This window comes from Oreochromis niloticus, linkage group LG11, assembly GCF_001858045.2.
Source record: "Oreochromis niloticus isolate F11D_XX linkage group LG11, O_niloticus_UMD_NMBU, whole genome shotgun sequence".
Taxonomy (NCBI): domain Eukaryota; kingdom Metazoa; phylum Chordata; class Actinopteri; order Cichliformes; family Cichlidae; genus Oreochromis; species Oreochromis niloticus.
This window is the reverse complement of record NC_031976.2, coordinates 11,056,310-11,076,411: the sequence shown is the minus strand read 5'-3', so window position 1 is coordinate 11,076,411 and position 20,102 is coordinate 11,056,310. Positions and strand designations below refer to the sequence as shown.

Below are 20,102 nucleotides of genomic sequence, written 5' to 3'. Positions count from 1 at the left end.
ATCAATAGGTATCCAAGAATAGGACTGCCACTGAGAAGTCTTAAGATATTTTGCTGCGGTTCACTTTTAGAAACTCAGCAATAAATCAGTCTGACAGATGTAGGAACAGATTAGTGGAGGTAAGCACAGATGTTTAAAAAACAATCTAATTCTAAGCGTCATGTGCCTGGAATTAGATTTTTGTTTCAAGATGGATTTCTGCAAGTTCTGCATTGTCATCAAGTCTATATCATCAAGGAGACTGACGATTATTTATAGAGAGTTTTTATTTCTGTGCACATCTGCAATAGTGCCATCTTACAGATTTAGATGGAGATGACTTTTGGCTTTTGACCTTACAATAAATTCTGCTGATGCTGTGGTCTGGAACTCTTGTGAGGGAAGGGTGGGCTCGCAGAAGACTGGATTAACTATGTAGCCTGTAGCTGCTAACATGACACCAACAGCCATTATGTGGGTTCACCTGCTTCACAGTAAAAGCCTCTAAATGCTCCCCGGAAATGCTGTACCACCCCAGATGGTGTAAGGATTTAAATGACAGCAAAACATGACAGAAAATGAAAACCTGTCACTACTTAGTGAAGTGTTAACTTCTTAGTGTCTAAATAAATGGAAATTTATTGCCACACCAAGTTCAGAGGGAGCATATTAATACATTACATGGATAAGTGGACAATGAAATGGATGATAATGGCGATCGTTTCGTCGTTCCTGTCAGAGTGCTGCTGTTTTCTTTTATCCATCCATCCATTATCTTTCACTTATCTGAAGTCAGGCTGTGAATGCAGCAGGTTAAGCAGCGTATTCAAGAAATCTTTCTCCCCAGCCATGTTCCCCAGTTCTCATGGGGGATCCCAAGGCATTCCCAGGCTAGATAAGAAATCCAGTCACTTGAGCAGGTTCTGGTTTTACACTGGGGTGTACGCACAGTCAGGCGTGCCCAGTCGTCATCCAAACTAGATGTCCGAACCACCTCAGCTGGCTCCTTTCGACATGCCCTTGACAAATTGCCAGGGCGTGTCATTTGTGCGTCCATGTGATCCAGGTAAGTGTGTTGTCCAGGGCAGTAACCCATGATAGGCTCCCCTAAGGCCTTTGTCACAGGGTTGGGATCGGACAGTGAGCAATTTAGAACACTCTAAAGAAACCGATTGTTTAGAGGTGATTAACCTCACCAGCGAGCATCTGACGGCCAGGCCTGCCTCCATGAGGCTTGAAAACTAACATGGATCTGCTACCCTGTGGGGTCACCTTTTGCAGAGGCAGGCATTGGTGCGAGCTGCAGATTGAGCTGGCCGGTAGGCAAAGGCAGGGGTGTAGATGTGTGGACCCTAGGCATTACAGACTAGTTTTTAGGACATGGACCTCACTCTCGCTTTTGTATTCTTTTCTTTTTTTTAATATGTTTTTAAGCCTTAAAAACACTTTAAACTTTTCTAAGCTGAAGAATCAAATATAGACACTGTCAATATGCCACACTGTGTCAAGATAGTATTTTCTGTCTGTATTGCTCACTCTGTAATATACAGAGTTTTTCTCCCTCAGGTTTATGAACCGAAAAATAAAAGTAAAGCCAGGGTGACACAAAAAGACTCACAAGCTCACTGAACTTAATGCAGTCTTTCATTAAAACTGTTCACAGTTTATCCAGTTACTTCAAGTCTAGAGTCGGACAATAAAGATGAGATGAGATGAGATGAGATGAGATGAGATGAGATGAGATGGCCTTGATTTGTCAGTTGCAAGTCTTTTGCCCACAACCGAGATGACAGACCTTGCCGACCGTACATACAATACAAACATCACATTGGGGAGACAGGTCAGGCCAGGTAGCGAGGAAAAAAACATCGAAATATGTAACACAAAAGGATAATACAGGAATGCACAGATATCAACACACCATAACACAATAAACACAGACAAGCAACATGGGAAAGTGTTCCAGCGTGTACATCTGATCTGGGACCGCTGCAATCTTCGACTGCGCCTCCAACTGACCCGATGTCCACATCAGAGGGGAGGTAAGCGTTGGAGGTGGCGTTGGGTAGGGAGGGTGATGCGTCAGTGAGTGCTTATCAGTATCAGTATATGTATGTGTGTGCGTGTCCATAGTTCAGCTGAGACAGTGTCCTTCGCCCTGCCAGGCTAAGTAAACAGTCTTCCAGCCAACCCAGGTGGCCTTGTATGGAATGGGAAGGAACAGTCTCAACACAGTCGTTATCAGGGAGTTTTTGTTCAGCTCCAGCCTTGAGCCCACAGCTGGCGCTGAAGGGGTAGCCGCATTATGATGGTGATTTTTCTTTTTGCAAACAACTCATGAGAATTTCAAGCTGCTTTTAACACTCCGACACTGGTCTCTCAGTCTCCTGTTGGATAGCTGCGAGTTTCTCCATGATGTTATTAGCCGTGGAGGACTGTAGTTTAAATTTTTTTTTGCAGATTTAGGAAAATAAATGTATTCTGTGCAGGGAAATTGCTAATGAAAACAACTTGAATTTCAAGGTTTAAGTAATGCTGACTGTCGAGGAGCGCTCCCTGCCCTGTTCTGTCTCTTTAGCATTACTCCTGGGTTGTATTGTTTTTAGACTGTAGAGACCCAGTATTGACAAAGATTAAATTTGACCATTTTAAACATGTAACCCTCTGATCCAGTCATCCCAGAAAGCCATTTAGCCAAGTGGTGAGTGTCCTCTCATTCCAAAGGAGTGCGCTGTTAATGTCAGTCAATAATGCAGCGCTTAACAGATCACAGTGCCTCAAAGGAATTGACATTATCTCTGTTTAAAGTCAAAGGGAAAGAAAATTGATTTCTTTTTTTTGTTGTTCTGTTTTTTATTAGCTCACCGGTCATTTTACGTCGATGAAGGAATCAATCCAGTGGCCAACTGGCGGGGTTAATAGCTTCTGTCCAGTGACAGCACAGAGTTAAAGCTGGTTGTTAAACCAGTTGTTTGAATGTGTTCAGTGCAGTGATGGTCTTACATGAGGTGAAAAATTGAAGAGGTTAAGATGGACCAACGCAGAGCTAAGCAGCAGCAGCTCTGTGCAGTTTCCTTCTCTGCATTTGCAGAAATAAAGACAAAAGTCTAACAGTTTACTGCATATTGACCAACAGAACTGATGTATAATGTCATGTGTGTACCACTTGGTACAGAAAAGATAAAGGTTCTGTGTCCAAATTCATGAGGCTCCTGGGGCTTCAGGCTTGATCATGCAAAATGTTAATTAAGCCAACAGGCTTCCTGTGAGTATAGGATGGTTATCTTTAGTGAACTGTTGCTATTAACAACCACTCTCAGTGGAGATGACCACATGAACTGTCAGTCTTTTATAAAACTGGCTAAGCTGTAGGCAAAAAGGTGGATGTAGTTAAGACCCATTTTCTGCAGGTAGTATGAACAGGAAGTGAACTTTGTTTTTGTTTTGTTTTTTCTTATTTGCTACTTTTACTTGATTTTAGTGTTGAATTGATTTTTATAACAGAAGCAATTTTGTAAGTGCTCCTCTTTTTCCTACTTAGTATGCCAGTACAAGAATAAAGTTTTCCATCCCCAAAATTGGGGAGAGGACATACTGACGGAATCTGAAAATTCCCCGAGTCATTGTTATAATGGCTTATCTGCAGATGAGACGCTTTTAACAGGACCTTTTTGTTCCTCATATTTTCACTTTGGGGACATAAACTGAGCCAAAAAAAAAGTGTAACTGTATTAATCTGTAAACTGTGGCTTTTCTTTGTAGAGCTGTAAAAAGGAGTCTGCTGGAAACCACATTTCATAGTTATTAAGGAGAATATTGTGCATTATGATTAAGCTACTGTGGCCTATGATGATGGCGGTCACAGTGCAGAGACACACCACTCTTTTCCATGCATGGAAAGGAAGCTAATTATTATTGTTGACATGTCATGCTAAGTTGCTTTTGCAAATATAGTGCTTAACTTTGGCTTTGGCTTAATAGCAAGGCAAGCCTGTCAGTTCTCTGAAAATTAATCATTAGGCTTTTTCATTTATGAAAATTGTAAAATTTAGGGGTTTTATGCTTCTCAGTGCTGAAAAATTGGATATCATCCTAGATTATTGTCCATGTTGTACATTTTGAAACATCACTGTTTTATCACTGTATTCAGGGTGAACACTTCACGTCTTTAAGGGGGCAAAAAATCAAAAAGAAAAGAAAAACAATCCCTCTCTCAGGATTCCACATATAAAAATATGAGTCGTGAAAGGAATCTATGTTTGCTAATGACTATGCTGCTTACGCGGTACAGATTTTTCTGGGATCAACTATCAACTGTGTCCAATAAATAGAGCTGTCATGAATCTACAAAAATGAGTCCAAAATTGCAATGTTTTATTTATTGATTTATTTATTTGAAATGGGCAAAGTGAAAACCATGAGTTTGTTTTCTGCAACCCATATGATTTAAGATGGTTAGTGCAGTTTTTTTTTCTTCTTTTTTTAAATCAAGCTCTCACCTCTGTCTCATTCTAGATCCCATAAAGACGGCTCAAGGCTCCCTGTCTCTCAAAGCCTACAGGCTTACCCCAAAACTCATGGAGATCTGCAAAGAGAAAGATTTCACACCTGAGGGGTGAGTAATTCAGGACCAGAACACACAGCAGGATACTACTGCTTTTACTTTGTTGACCATACGCACACAGAAATGCAGATATTCACAGATAACTATATGTATACACATGAGCTGCTATTGCTTATAGGAATTGAGAATTATTATTATTATTATTGTTTTTCACAGTTCTAATTCTGTTTATTCAATGGATGCAAATATGGCCTTTGCATCCACAGGGGAGGCATTTAGTAGCAGTTGGAGATGGATGCTGATGATGATGATTTATCATCTCGCCCTTGCCCGTCAAACAAATGTACCATGTTTACACTTTTTCTGACCCCAAGGCTTTTCGTAATTGCTTTTAAATTGCTGCTAAAAACGTCCGTAATGAGGGGGACTATTTTTCTGGCAGTTCAGGGTTGTCCTGGTCCACCATCTCCCGCATGCATAAACGCACGCACGAGGGCGCAAACGCTCGGACAAATGCGAGCGTAACGGCCCAGTGGAGAAACACCGCAGGCTGTCTGTTAAAAATCTTTAGATATACACTTTGAAATCCACTAAAAGCAAGCGTATTTGCAGGCAGTACGGCAATTTAACTGCATCATTTCATTTCCCTCTCTCCCAATTTCCTCTGTATTTCGCCACCTGTGTGTGTCTGCCAGCCACTCTGTTATTGACCCACTGTGTTTGGCCCAGAGTCAGGATCCTTCTCATTTCTGCAGCTTTTCATTAGTTCCTATGATTTATTATAGCCCCAATCTGTAGCTATCAGTGTTCCCAATAAGTCCGTGATTGAAAGAGGGCAGCTCAGGGCAGGAAAGGACAATATCGCCACATTACAACAATCTTGTCTCTATCCTATTATTTCCAAAATAGACTAGAAATCTGAATATCAATAACATTTTTTACCCCCCTCCAAAGATGCAAAACTTCAAAAGTGTTTCATTTTTCCCCTCTGCTACAATGTGCAGTAAAAAATCAGCCTCTTTCATGTTGCTGTATTTGATGTTACATAAGCTTGCATATATTGTGCACCTTTTTTTGAAATGAAAGGCAAGGATAGATGACTGTTGAATAGGCTCATCCCTTTGAACTGCCCTCCAAGTCTGTCGGGCTATGAAGGCAGTGGTCAATAGCGTCCACTTCAACGCGAAATCTGAAGCTTCAAATTAGTCTGCCTGTGGAGTCAACCTTTTGGCTTTGTCCAGCGGGGCCCGACTTGGAAAGAGCGTGGCATTAAGTGTGCCAGAGTCTAGTATGGTTGAACAATTTGTCCTGCCTAGAATGTGCTGTCCTTCTGTTTCCTCATAGCCACCTTTTTATATCACTCTGGCGGCATTTGAAAAGGTCATTGAATGCAGGAAATGTTTTAAAGCACTCTAGATTGATAATTGTGCCAAATCTTTAGCAAACAGTGTTTATATCATTATGGATTTCCTTATAGACTGCTGTTACCCATACCGATTCGGAGCCCGAGGCAGCATTGTCCTCTTGCTTTTGCCTCCGAGTCCCCTCTTAAAGTTTGCCTGAGGTGCTGTTCTACTTAGAATATAAAACAATGTCTTTCAAAATAACTTAAAATCAGTGATGCTCCACATCCCTATTTATCACACAGACACGAATTATACAGCCCAAACATCTCTGTTTCTGGTACATTGCACACGGCAGATTAATGCAGTGAGTGTATTGATCTCATAACAAGTACAATGCATCTAACAAGGCAACATTAGACACATACAGACATTAGTTTTTAGCCAGTCCACTGTGTGCGAGTGACAGGCTGAGCCGAGGCAGTCAGTCAGGGTTATTAGATTTATGTGAGACATTAAGCAAAGATTGAAGTTCCATTTTGTGTTAACAGACCCCTGTTAGAAAGAGGGAGAGAGAGGTGCGGCTTTCAGCTCCCGAGGAGTTGATCAGGAATTAGTCGGTGCCTTGTGTGCTTGGCATAATAGCCCTCCCGCAAAGTTCATACTGGTTACTGTGGCTAACATTGCTATTGGGAGGCAATATGAACTGTTGAATCAATGACAGCATTTTCACATGTCAACATGTAACATGCATTACAATATTTTTCAATATTGTACAATACTGAAATGCAGCTTTTGTTTTAATAAGGGGAAACACATGCTAACGAACACTAAAATTTGGAAAGAAGCCAGAAGCAGTAGCAGAGGAACAGACTAGAAAAACTGATTTCAACACTTGAATGCAAATGAGTCCCAGCAGAACAACTATTAACCCCAAACCACCGTCTGTTCACTTAAAAATGTATTCGCAATTGCTATAGATCAGCTAAGGCCAGGTTTGTTTTTTCTTTCTTTCAGGGTCTAACAGTTGTTTATTTTCCACTCTGATTCACTCTCTTTTGTGTCAAGGTAGCTGTCCCTTTAAAACAACTTCATGTTTCTAATAGAAAAAAAATTCCTCTAGTTAGTATAAACCCGTGACTGTGATTCAGCACAACAAAAAGAACAGTGGTTGTCACACAGGGCCAGGCACTGAAGTCCATGAGGGTTCCCTTAGAAATCATATCAGATGTTTAAACCCCCACCACTTTTTTTTGGCATCAGGGGTATTATCATTAATTTTCAGCCACATCATTGGGTCCATCACACTTCGAGTGAGTTTAAAGTAGAAAGATGGTCGAAATCCACACGAGAAATGTGAAGTGTTTATGAGAAATGTGATTTCACCTTTACCTCCTGTCTCCCCCCCCTCTTTTCTTCTCTTTCTCTTTCTCTCTTTAGTTTGAAGAAGGCCAACATTGGCTTTGAACAAATGTTTGAGGAGGTGCCCATCGTCATCAAAAACTCCCATCTTATCAGTGTACTAATGTGGGAGCTGGAGGACAAGTCCACGGTCGCCGACAAGCACGAACTGCTAAACCTCTCAAGCAGGTCAGACATGAGCTCATGCAGTCATTTACCACAAGGGCCCAAGGCCAGACACCTCGGTTGTAAAAAGGCAAATAAGATATTGGTGGACTACACGTTTTTTCTCAAGAGGGGAAGTTTTTCTGCATGTTTTTTTGAAGGGTTATCAACATATGTTTCCTAACCTTTAGTACGGCTTTACTTTTATTATCTATTCTCATGCCTGCATTGCAGTGTGAGTGCTTTGGTTTTCTTCCTGATGTTGTATATAGACATTTATTTTTTTTTAAATTCCCCAGATTTAAAACCCTGTGTTATGGTTTCTTTTCAAGTTTCAAGGCTCCTGTTTGCAAAGCCGACAAATAGCTAATCTTACAATGCAAATGAAAAGATCTGTGGGACATCATAACTGCAGGACGTTTTTCAATATTTCACCTTAATGGCTCAATAAGGTCATCTGCAATTCGTACCATCTCTTTTCAGGCTTTGTGTAAAATCTACAGTCAAACAGAGGAAAAGTGGTTATTGATGGAAATTCTTTCAGCCCATACAATCCAGCTCTGAGCAAAGTGTCACCTTAGTTTGATTTCTTTGTACATAGTCACCATAGTACACTGAGTACTTATCTACTGAAGAATGCAGGCAGTTCTTAAAATCATCTTACAAGCTTTGAAGCCATATTGAGGGTATCTCTTTAAGCTTGCAGGCTGCTTCTACAGACATGACTTAAGGCTACTTCTAAATTAAAATTGATTTGACATTAGCGAACTCTTGGGCATTAATCTGTGTCTTCTCAACTGTTCCAAAAGCTGCTAGATTGAAAGAAAGAATAAGCAGTTTATTGATGCATTCTGCCTTTTGCGTACCCTCCCCAGGGCCACCATACTGGATCTCCCTACATCCACTTCCATCTCCTATACTTGGGTTTAGTACTAGTTGAGAAACTTTACTTGGTGTAATAATATAGATTTATGTGTTATTGATATTATACATATCAATATTATTACATTTTTATTATTGCATTGCAGTGTTTAGGTCAGATGGCTCTGACATGGTTGAACATGCAGATGATTCATTCGTGAGGAAAGGGTCAGATACATTGAGGTGGATGCGCAGTGTCTACAGTCCCTATTCCAAATGTTGGGAAGTTGGGAAAAATGTAAATAAAAGCATAAAGGAATGAATTGCTAATTTTAGGTAGTAACACCATTTCAGGTAACACGAATGGACATAAACAAAAGAGCTTGTTAGAGTTTCACAGAAGTAAAGATGTACACCAAACTCTAAAAAACTGCATCTATAAAGATGTAGACCAATTTCACAATAATGTTCCTCAGTGTAAAAGTGTGAAAACTTCGAATAGCTCATCTTCTTCAGTATGTAATCTCACCAAATGATTTAAAGAATCTGGAGAAGTTTGTGTGCAAGGGACAGGGATGGAAATGCTGGATGCTCATGAGCTTCAGGTCTTTGGGCAACACTGCATTTAAAAACAGGTGGGATTTTGTCATGGAAGTCATCACATTGGTTCAGAAACACTTCCAGAAATCACTCAAGTTCAATCTCAATGATCCAAAGATGAAGCCATATATGAACATAATCCAGAAACACTGCCTTCTTCTCTGACCCTAAACCATTTAAAATGGACCTGGACAAATCCAAATTTCAAATTTATTTTGTAAACATGCCTCGCCCTCTGCACTGAAGAGCAGAGGGAGCGTCCAGCTTTTTATCAGCACTCAGTTCATCGTGCCTGTGAAATTGGCAGCTCGACACCATCCGTGCTTAAAGGTGTATACAGGTTTTAGAGCAACATATGCTCCCATCAAGTTTGTAGGGAAGGTCCTGCATATTTCACCAAGAACATGCTTGACTGCACACTAAAGCTATGATAACAGCATGGCTTCGTAGTAGAAGAGTCCAGATGCTAATATGGCCTGGCTGTGATCCAGACCTTTCACCATCTGAAAACATTTGGCACATTATGAAATGAGCAACATGGCAAATAAGGCCAAGGACTGTTGAGCTGCTAGAGCAAGAATAATCAGACAGACAAGAATGGGACAATATTCCTCTGCTAAAAGTCCAACAGCTGGTGTCCTCAGTTCCCAGACTGTTGTTGAAAGAAAAGTGGGTGTTACACACTGGTAAACATGGCCCTGTCCCAGCTTTTTTGGGATGTGTTGCTGCTGTTAAATCCAAAATGGCCTTATTTATTTATTTATTTTTCTGAAAATAGTATATTTTCTCAGTTTAAACATTGCATTTGTGTTTTATTTACATTTCAAAACTTTTTTTTGAAATTGGGGTTGTAAGCTGGAAGACAAACTACACCAGCAGCCTTAATAGCATAAACAACTGTGTCCCTTTCCACCCTTAATAGCCTTTTGGAAATAATGGGGTTTTATGTTGTGCTGGCAAAAGTTACGAGAGATGACTTTTAAATAGGATTATTTTCTTCTTTTTATTTTATTTGGTGTGAAGAATATATATTTAAAAAAAAAGAAGGAACAAGAAATCAAACCAATTCCTTTAAACTTTATTTTAAAATAACTGGATCGTACCAGATAGTAGGTGCTACTTTTTTGGGGGGAGGTTTTGTAAATTGTTCCAGTCACTGCCCATAAATGCATTCCAGGGCACGTTTGACCACTTATCCGATTTCCCAATCCTGTACCTTTTAGGATGGAATCGGATGTTTGATAGAGAGATCCACTCTAAAACCTGGTCCGGTAAATGCCACATTTTAAATGTCACAGCCTATTTATTCCAAAATGTCTTCAAAAGCAGGACCTGCCATCAAACTTTGCCTACCATCACTAATGAGCACAATATGAACAAATATCACCCCACCATATCAACTCACAGCCTGGCTCTTTAAGTCTCGCATTTATATCTCAGAGGCACTCAGCATCAGTCTCAGGAGAATTTATCAGCAATCATTTATGGAGATAAATCGCTGCAAGTGGAGCAACAGCTGTGAAGCTGCTAATCAAAAAGCTTCCCAGGGGCAGGTGTGAGAAATTAGCACAATAACGACTCAAAGTGCTGATTTACACACTGGCAGCGCGCGAAACACTGTGCTCACTTGCACACTGCGGCGAGGCACATCGGGAGTTGTTGTTATTCTCCTCAACTGTGTCCTTAAACGCAAGTATGCCATGACTTAAATGAGGCCTCATGTAGGCAGACATGGAGGTTCCATGAGCATGGCCAACAGAGGCAGGCAGAAACCCCAGCAATTTTCTTCCAAATTACTAAATAGAGTGAAGGAGAATGGCTCACTATTCTTGCATATTGTTCCATTTTCCAAGTGATTACTCTGAAGTTGAAGCATAGCTTTTGATATCGCCCGAAACGGAGCAGAAGCAGAAGGGCCCTCCCCCGTAGGTTTTTCGACACAACCGCCGATGGGATGTCTGGCAAGATGAAATTGTTTCCCCGAAGTTGTCAGATTGCTGCACAGCTCTGCCCTCGTATTGGATTGTAGCGCCCCATCTCTCTACATCTTCTGCTGACAGCCCCACCCTCTTCTCCTCATTTCCACCCCTTCAAAAAAAAAGAGGGGAAAAAAAGAAGAAAAAGTAAACGATAATGGGTTTTATTTAATGTTTTTCCTTTTGTCTCATTTTCCAATCTGCGGTCCCATTTGTCAATGTCATCTATGTCTAACGCTGAGAGAGTGCAGTTTCACTCCAGCAAACAGGGTTCTTCTTACCACAGATGATGATGTTGATCGTGGTGATGGATTGCATGAATGTAAATTCATCTATGTAGCCTTTCAACCACCAGAACCCTCGTGAAATACCCATGTTTGCAGTGTTATTAACACTAAACTACATTTTGGGCTTTTTACAAGGTCTTCACTCATGTGTAAATTTCCCATTTAGTTCATTACCCCCAGTATCTGTCTGATTAGTGTATTTGGCCTCCTGCCTGGACTCTTTTACTGTTGGACAGGTGAAAAATATGTAAACATATTTTCTCTGATATTAAATTACCCTGATAAGTTTTCAGTGAGTGGGGGGAGAACTTTTAAGGCTCTGTGTGCTATAGCTGCTGATGCAGGTGAAGAGAAATAACTGGAAATAGGGTCATGAGGCAGGTGTTGACAGAAGTGTCTGTGTGAATGAAATGATCTGCAGAAAAATATGACCCTTGACACACAAACTTGATCCATCGAGATGGACTTTAAGAAGAGGTATTTTTGAACAAAAGCCAATAATAGATCCTTCTCTCAAAAGGAGACGGAACTGAAATAATGATAATGGTCAGGAAGCAGTGAGGGATGGAGAAGGGTATTCAGTCACATAAGGTTTTAAAATTTGTGCCAAAGCTAACATTCATCTTTTTCTTTCTTTTTTTTTTTTTATATAACTGAGACAATGCTGTACACGTACGTTGGGAAAAATCTTTTTAGATTTATTTCGAGTCCTCTTTAAAACAAATTATTCCGCTGGCGGCGCAAGGCAGCAATCCACATTGTACTAGAGTCCATCAGTTAAAAAGACTCCATCAGAATAAAACGCTCATTCTAAGAGTGTAAGTCATTTCCTTGGCAGCTTTGTTAAACAACTCCCCTCTGAACTTTCAATTTTAGTGAATGTCAGCCAACTTTTGCTCACACAACAATGCAGGTTTGTCCTCTTTCGTCCTGGGCGAATATAACCTTGTAGACACAGGCACTCCTACTGTACACTGTACGGGCTTCCATTGAACTTGACAGAATCGGCGATGGTGTGAAATCCCTAGATGGACTTTGATTTCTAATTCAGGATTGATTGCAAAGCTTGCTGATGCCTCTGAATAATTTAACCCTGTGGAGTTTATGGCCAGACGCCGTGGAGTGTGGGATACATTATTCAGCGTGAAGTTGTAGCAACTCTCTGTAACTGGTAACATTCAGTTTTCGAGTGTTTGGAGAAGACACGGAGCAGTTATGCGGTTTTTCTTGTATGGTCAGGGTTTTGAAAACAGAATAACAAACTGAACATGCTCCAGTGCACTAAACTAGTTATCAGACACACGAGACACTGATGCAGTTGGAAGCTCAAAGCTCAGTAAAGGAAGTCTGTGGACTGGGAGTGAAGTTTTTTTAGTCTTTGATAAAATAGTCCTTTTAATTTTTACTTGTCAGTTTCTCATTTTTTTATTTGTTACATAAGCTCTCCAAAAATCTTACAAATGCACAATCAGGGACAAAAGACATACAAACTGATAAGAAATCCCAGTAAATTGCAAGTCACTCTTACTCACCACAGGCACACAGTAAAGCTCACAAACACACACTCAGTCCAGCTCAGGCGTTTGACACTTACATAAACGGCAGATGTTTTGAAGGATCCTAGATGGATTCTTTCGCATATATTATTCATGCGCACCACACAAATTAGCCACCATATTGCTTGATGAAATAGTTTTAAATGGGCTCTCGTCAGCGAGAATCAATTCTGACACAGTCAGAGGGACGCAGTAGGGAAGTGTTATGCTGAGAGTTGGTCCTGGGCCATCAGTTTGCATGTTTACAATGGAGGGTTGACAAACTGATCACGCAACAGTCCTAACAGGCAAACACTACTGTACTGGAAATGGTTCAGGCAGTCCAGATTATGGAAATGACTTTGAAGTTAGTGGAAATTGTACATGTTTTGCATGATGGCTTTAAGTAGTTTAATCTTTCTGAAACTTGTTCAGCCTTTTCTGACTAAAAGTCTGAAATAAAGGGCAGTATTCAAGCATTTAAGTAGATTATTTTATCACTTATATTAACGCATGCCTCATGCAGATGCAACAGTGTAATACGGATAGTGTCACAGATAGTTAAGGCATGTGAGAACAGCACTATAAATCATCGTCAGCACTGTTCATATAATTATCGGCATGCCTGTGGTTAGTTGCATTAATTTTCTCTCAGTGTGTGCATATTTTCATGTGAATGTAATTAAGGTGTTTGCAGTTAATGGAAGGCGATGTTAAACCAAGATGATCACGATGAGTCTTTAGAATGTGCATAAATTTCCAAAATGTATTACTGCTTAACTTTATGCAAATGCTTATTGTCCTGTAGTTTCTGTTCTGGTGTGCACTGTAGCTGCAGACCTGATATATTGTTCTGTATATTGCTCATGCTTTAATATAAAACCTAAAAACGGAGCTTGCATGCAGCAGTAAAACTGTAAATGTTCAAACATGAGAACTACAGTATTTTTAGTGTTGGACTGTAATTTTATGTCATCTGTTGCTTGCAGAGTTTCTAGGCAAAGCAGCACTGTGACAGGAGAAACTTTTCCTCAGTATGCAATTACTCCAGACCAAAATTCAAAACCACTTTATGCACATTTATTGCTTTATGTAAGCCATATAGCCCCTCTTTAAAAACAGAGTTTACAAAGTGCTTTGGCAAACAAGCCATATAATACTCAGAAGGTAAAATCAGACGGCCAAACATTAGAGCCAGAGGAAATGGATATAATTAAGTTAAAGCTTTGCTAAAATTAAAATTGCAAGAATAAAGATGCAAAATGCATAACAGATGATGAGAATGAATGATAAATACAAGTGGAAGATTAAAGTCAAAGGAAACACAAATGACTAAATAAAACAAGGTGGTAGCCAGTAATGGACTGTGAAAGACATCACCTAACGACATCACATAAATGCAAGTTTATAAATATGTTTTTAAGAAGTGAGGAGATTATTATGGATTTTGCAAACCATGTGTCCTCAGGCAGGTCACGACCTAGAGGGCCTGCCGCAATCACGGTAACCTTTAGAATTACGTGTTGACTTTTGGAACAACGAAAGGTATCTAGGACTGCAAATTCAGGTCAAATGTACTTTGAGGCCAGAACCAGACTTGCTTTAAGAGCAGTCAATAAAATAAAAACAATCTATTATGAAAATGTACCGGAATCCATTGGAGTGAAGCCTCGATTGGGGAGATGTTATGTGACAATCCCTCTACTAAAGCCATCAAGAGGCTTTAGCTTCTGCAAATGGTTCGAGGGGTTTTTATGTGCTCACCAAAAATGGCGGAGTTGTATTGCAGACGAGGGGCTGCCATAAAAACATCTCTGTAATAAGAGAGTCACAATTCACAGTACGTGTCACGACAAGCCATTAAGTCTAACTCTCTGCAGATGCCCAACCAGACACGGATCAAGGCAACAGTATAAAACCATTTATAAATTTTTAAGTGTTGCTTAGAGCACGGTGACCTCTGTAATTGTGAACCTAGCAGTACTCCTAATATCACCTGGTGGTTTCAAACTGAGTTACCGAGTCAGTCAGTCCTTGGTCAAAGGGGTGACCAAAACCCAGCAGCCACAACAGCTAGTTTAGAAATCCTTTGGCGAAATGGGAAAGCCTGCTAAAAGGACAGCCCATTCAGCAACCCTCAATGTAGACCTCTGTGCTAGAGTAGGTAGATGGAGACCAACTGAGTAAAAGGCACAAGACAGCCTTGTTGGAGTTGGTCAAACTGCATTTAAAGAACTCTGAGAAGTCGAAGAAAAAGATTCTCTGACCTGAAAAGTCAAAATCTGAAATAACTGGGCAGAACTCCAAACAAGTCTAAAAGAAAACACCGGGTATTTTATAAACTGCACAAGTAAAGGGATCAGAATACTCCGACATGACTGAGTGGGTTTCATTTGAAGTACAGAAAGCCGAAGAATTGAATATGAAATAAATGTGCATAAATTGTTATGGGAAATGTATGTGGCTCAGGTCAATTATGGTTACAGTGGAGATTGTTTCTGTGGTGTCAGTGCGGATATAGCGAGTTTAAGTGGGTTTAGGCTAAAATTTAAGTTGAGTCAGTAATCTCTTTTTCGTAGCTTTCAACAAAATAAAGAGATTGTGACGGGCTGAGAGACAAATATTGATTCCTTTAGAAATTGTTAATAAAACTCAGAGCAGAGAGGAATGTAACTAAAACCATACAAAACGCTCCCCAGTCTTCCCACACACTAACATATTTATACAAACACACAACAGTTACATCAGCACAAGTATGCACACTGCCAAAACATACACGGCTTTGGCAGTTCTTACGGGTATAGCTGTCATTTAAATAAACACCAAGAATCTGTTTTCCCACAGTACATACTGCATTATGTAGCACCCAAACATTCATAAATGAAACAATACAACTCCACAGAGGGAAGTACAAGAGGGATACAACTTGAAGTAGAGCGCTGCAGTCTTGTGAAGGTTGAACTTAAGGCGGTAGTGAGAAATCCTGTTCAAAATGGAGCTCATGGGACGAGAGGGAAGTGGAATGCTGGTGGCGCTCTGTTTTGACTCTTGTCAGCATGGCAGCATTGGAAAAACATGAAGGATGTGACGACATCACAGAAATGTGTAGGAGAGGGGCATGAAGTAAGGTCCTGAGGACCTGTACTAAGTACTGTCCAAACCTGGGATCACAGGTGACTTTCAGGTCATGGGTCTCAAGAGCAACAAATTTGGTAGGAGGTGAATTCAAAGATTAAGTTGGGATGGATTCAAAGACTTTGACTTCTCAAAGCTTGGAAAGTTTTAGATTCATAGTGGTCAATTCTTGATGGGAACAGTTGTCTTCTGATTTAGTGTCAAGAAGGAAATGTGCATCTAAGGTTTTTCTTATTTATTTATTTATTTTTTTATACCATTTTAGTTGATTTGGAAGAGTTGAGAATCAACCAAATAAATACCTCGTGTCAACATGTGATCTGTAGAAGACCCTCTATTGGCAAAGCTTTAGGCATAAAAGGGGGGGGGGAAGCTTATAATTGGTGCTGGATCAGGTAACCCTGAATTCTCCCGTAGTTATGTAGTCGACATGGTACTTTTTTCGACCAATAGGAAAGGGTGGGGGGGTTTTTGGTTTTGTTTTTGCTCACAGGTGGAGAGTGCTTTCGAGCGTTTTCCTTATAAAACGCCGTTTTTACCGTTTCTTCCCGCAGTAAATATAAATAACGATAGTATTCAGGAAGAAAACCAAACATTGCATATATTTTTATCACAACTCTGGTTTTACGTGGCCTATCAACACAATTTAAAAACTGGTATAAAGTCCACACTTTTTCCGTCAATTGTTCCGTCTGTCCTGCTCACATCTCCAATGGTTGTACACGTTGTCATTAATGTGGCTTCACTGCACATCAGCCACGCCGCTTTGCTAGCTAAAACACCGGTGTCGGCTCATAAGGACGCTGTCATAGCCTGTCAACGACGTTGATTGGCTGCGTATATACGAATGTGAATCGCATTATTGGCTGGACTATGGGATAAGGTGGCATCGTTCTAATCCCATACAGGAGCAGCCAGTCACTTACTGACTAACACTGCAAAACAGAATTGTTAAAGTTTTAATTTTAATTTCAATTCAGGTTAGATTTTTTTTGTGCGCAACGCAGATTTCCTGTGCGCAATTGCGCACGTGCTCAGCTTAGAGGGAACATTGGTTTCCACACCACTGAAGTCGTTTTACCTCTCTTTTCAACCAACGGCATTCTTTCTTCAGCAGCCATTATCCTCTCCTCTCCAAATAACTTCTGCTTAGCTTTCCGAGCTTCCCTCGGGTCCTCTTAATTGTTGTGACGCATGTTCGAAACGCAGAGAGGTGCGCTCGATTTGCCACACGGAGCAGCGCGAGAGTAAAGCACGAGGGAGGTGCTAATAATCGGCTCAGTCATTTTTAATGATCGTTGAAAACCCAGATCGTAATCGAGATTAAAATTCGATTAATTGAGCAGCCCTACTATGTGTTTATAAATCACTTTGCATTTAATCATTAGTTAAGCTCTGCCTCTCTTCCACAGTGTGTCTTTTGTCCTGTCTTCCTCTCCTCACCTCCAGCCAATCACAGCAGATGCCTGCCTCTCCCTTAACCTGGTTCTGTCAAAGATTTCTTCCTGTTAAAAGGGAGTTTTTCCTTCCCACTGCTGCTAAAAATGCCTGCTCATAGGTCTTTACTTTACAATATAAAGCTCCTCGAGGTAACTGCTGTTGTGATTTGGCACTTTATAAATTGAATTGAATTGCATTGGATCTCAGCTCAGAAGGCTACTCAGGTCATCCGCAGGGGAACATTTCCTTGGCTCCACCTGTCAAAGTGTACCGGAGCAAGACACTGGAACAGCAAATTGCTCCTAAGGCCAAATGAAGCAACAAGTGTTTCACCCAGTCAGTCATAACTTAGTCCAACTTGATAGTTTTGTCAGTGGCACTGTCTTATTTGAAGTGTTCTTCTTGCAATGAGCAGGTGTCAAACACAAAGCTAGTAGGGAGCAGGAGCTAAATTCTCTATCATATCTGTACAGCTCATAACAATAAAGGCGATGTTGCATATCACATTACATTTAGAAGGAGCAGCAACAATGAGGAGCCTATTATGTGTGAGATATGTGTAAACTTACTGAAGAGCCGTCTCCTCGTACTTGCAGTTTGTCAGACGTGTGATTCTCCACACCAACCAAGCCAGTTAAACATGCCACTGCTGTATACTTATGCTTTCTGAGGTCTTTCCCTTTGTTTTGTTTTGATCCTTCATACTTATCGCACATCGCTAAGATGTTACAACTAAAAGTCCATTCTAAATACTGGTGCTTACAAAGACCAACTAAGCCGCTGGTTGGGTTTAATAAAGACTAGTTTGTCTTCACCTTCCTCTGGTTAAAGGCATTATTTTCCAGGGATTTGGATGCTGTGTCATTGACTGTGTGAGTAAGAGCCAGATACTTAGGCAGTCTGTTGCATGTTCAAGAGAACAACTGGAAAGACATATTGAAATTAAATATGGATTAGTGTGAGCTGTTAACTTAAAGAGAGTTTTTTGTAAAACGGTAAAAACATTTCACTGAGGTTCACAAGTGCTGTTGACAGTACAAAAACTTGTTTGAGTGACACGCTGTCAATTTTGTTCCAGCAACCACTTGGAGAAGAGCCTTCAGCTCCTGATGGACAGAGTGGATGACATGAGCCAAGACATTGTCAAATATAACACCTACAGCCGCAACCTGAGCAAGCAGCAGCAGCAGAAGCACCAGGTAACTCTTGAATGCACCGTGACACACACACACACACACACACAGAAACAGATGCACCTACAGCCACAATCTCAGCAGGAAAACAGCAGGTAGATTTCTGTCAGACATGGGCACAACCAATTGCAGCTATAATCACAGCAGGCAAGCAGCAGAAGCACCAGGTATCAAACACACACCCACACACGCACATGTAGGAATATGGTCCTGCAGGCTTATACATGTACATACTGAGGAGTCAAAGCAGGAACTACAATGTAAAAATCTTAAATAGGTGTCCTAGATTCTGAGGAGGGATCAAGCAAGAAATGCTACCATATTCATGTTAAGTCGACTCAAAATAATTTTGATTGAAAGTGCAGGATCTGTTACCTTCCGGTTGGATCTGGTAAGGTTCAGTTGTGTTGCTGAGTGTGATTTTGAGTCATGTTCACGCTGACTTTCGTCCCTGTGTGAAAAAACACAGCAGATTCACGTGCACGTGACGCAGTTGTCATCGTAGGGGTTCAGACACAGAAAGCAGGGGGACAAAAAGAAGAAGAAGAATAAAGAAGAAGAATAAAAGATGAAACTTGTGTCACAAGTAAATTCAAGCAAAGGCACCGAGATCAGTTTAAAAGTGATTTCTCTTGTCTTGAGTTTGCACCAATTAGACAATGACTAATGTTAATTTTGCAATATCTGTCATAGTGTTATCATCAGTCACCTCAGTTCAGTTACCCACTGTAGATCAGCAGATTTTCAATTTCAGGCACCATCATCCTCATCCTCCTCCTATCAAGGAAGAGGTAATGTCCTTAATCACTGTAATACAGTCACAGCAATATTTCTCTTTAGGTACTTAAGAAAAGCAGGTTCAGAGGTTATGGAAAGCTGATACATATAAACCGAAAGCTGGCATTAGTAAACTGAGCCTTTCATCTGAAGTGAAAATCCTCTGTTTATATTTGTTGTCTGTAACAGCGAGACACATCACAAACTCAGACTTCATTTAAAAGCGTTTTGCAAAACACAAGCGCACTGTGACAAATGTACTGTGTGTGTAAAGGCTCACAGATGCACACACCACCTCCAAGCACAAACTGGAGGCACCAAGCAGACCAGAACTAAACGCACTTGCACACAGACACACACCGAGTGAGCCTCATACCATCTGCAGCTACAACCTCGGCCAGATGCATCATAAACATCCGGCAAAACATGCTATTGCTAACAGTCAGCGACTCTCACGGGCGCCTGCTTGGGAAAGTGGAAGAGCGGAGGCACAGGTGACTCACTAATGTGCGCACAAACGTACACCCACGGTAAAACCGCTGTGCTATTTTGTCATTATTTTCAGCAAGTGGAAATGAGAAAATGTCTGAGGTATTAATGGCGATCGGGGCTGACTCATCAGCATCTTGGCCGACAGAAGAAAAAGCCAGAGCCAAGTTCACAGTCATTAGGCAGACCTCACAACAATCGTGCATCGGTGACCACAGCTCGTCCTCAGTACGCACACAACGAAAACGCACTCCTAGATTTATCCCCACGTATCCCCGGGCTATTCACCCACACTCCAGCCATTATGATCCATCATCCTCCCCACACTGACCTCCCCATCATCTCCAGCTCCCCGAA

At 40.8% G+C, this 20,102-nt stretch overlaps 1 protein-coding gene and 1 long non-coding RNA gene across 2 annotated transcripts in view; one reads left to right on the top strand and one right to left on the bottom strand.

The window, feature by feature from the left end:
- Positions 1–20,102, top strand: part of LOC100709867 (eukaryotic translation initiation factor 3 subunit H) — a 57,875-nt gene that overhangs the window by 34,139 nt on the left and 3,634 nt on the right. The window contains exons 4-6 of the mRNA XM_003443664.5: positions 4,495–4,594; positions 7,327–7,476; positions 18,365–18,485. Of these exons, the coding sequence (XP_003443712.1) occupies positions 4,495–4,594; positions 7,327–7,476; positions 18,365–18,485 (371 nt within the window). The remainder of the gene's footprint in view (positions 1–4,494; positions 4,595–7,326; positions 7,477–18,364; positions 18,486–20,102) is intronic.
- Positions 7,670–16,293, bottom strand: LOC112848209 (uncharacterized). The gene is made up of 2 exons (XR_003222207.1): positions 12,771–16,293; positions 7,670–11,001 (listed from the first exon to the last, which is right to left on the bottom strand). It is a non-coding gene; the product is annotated as an uncharacterized LOC112848209 (long non-coding RNA).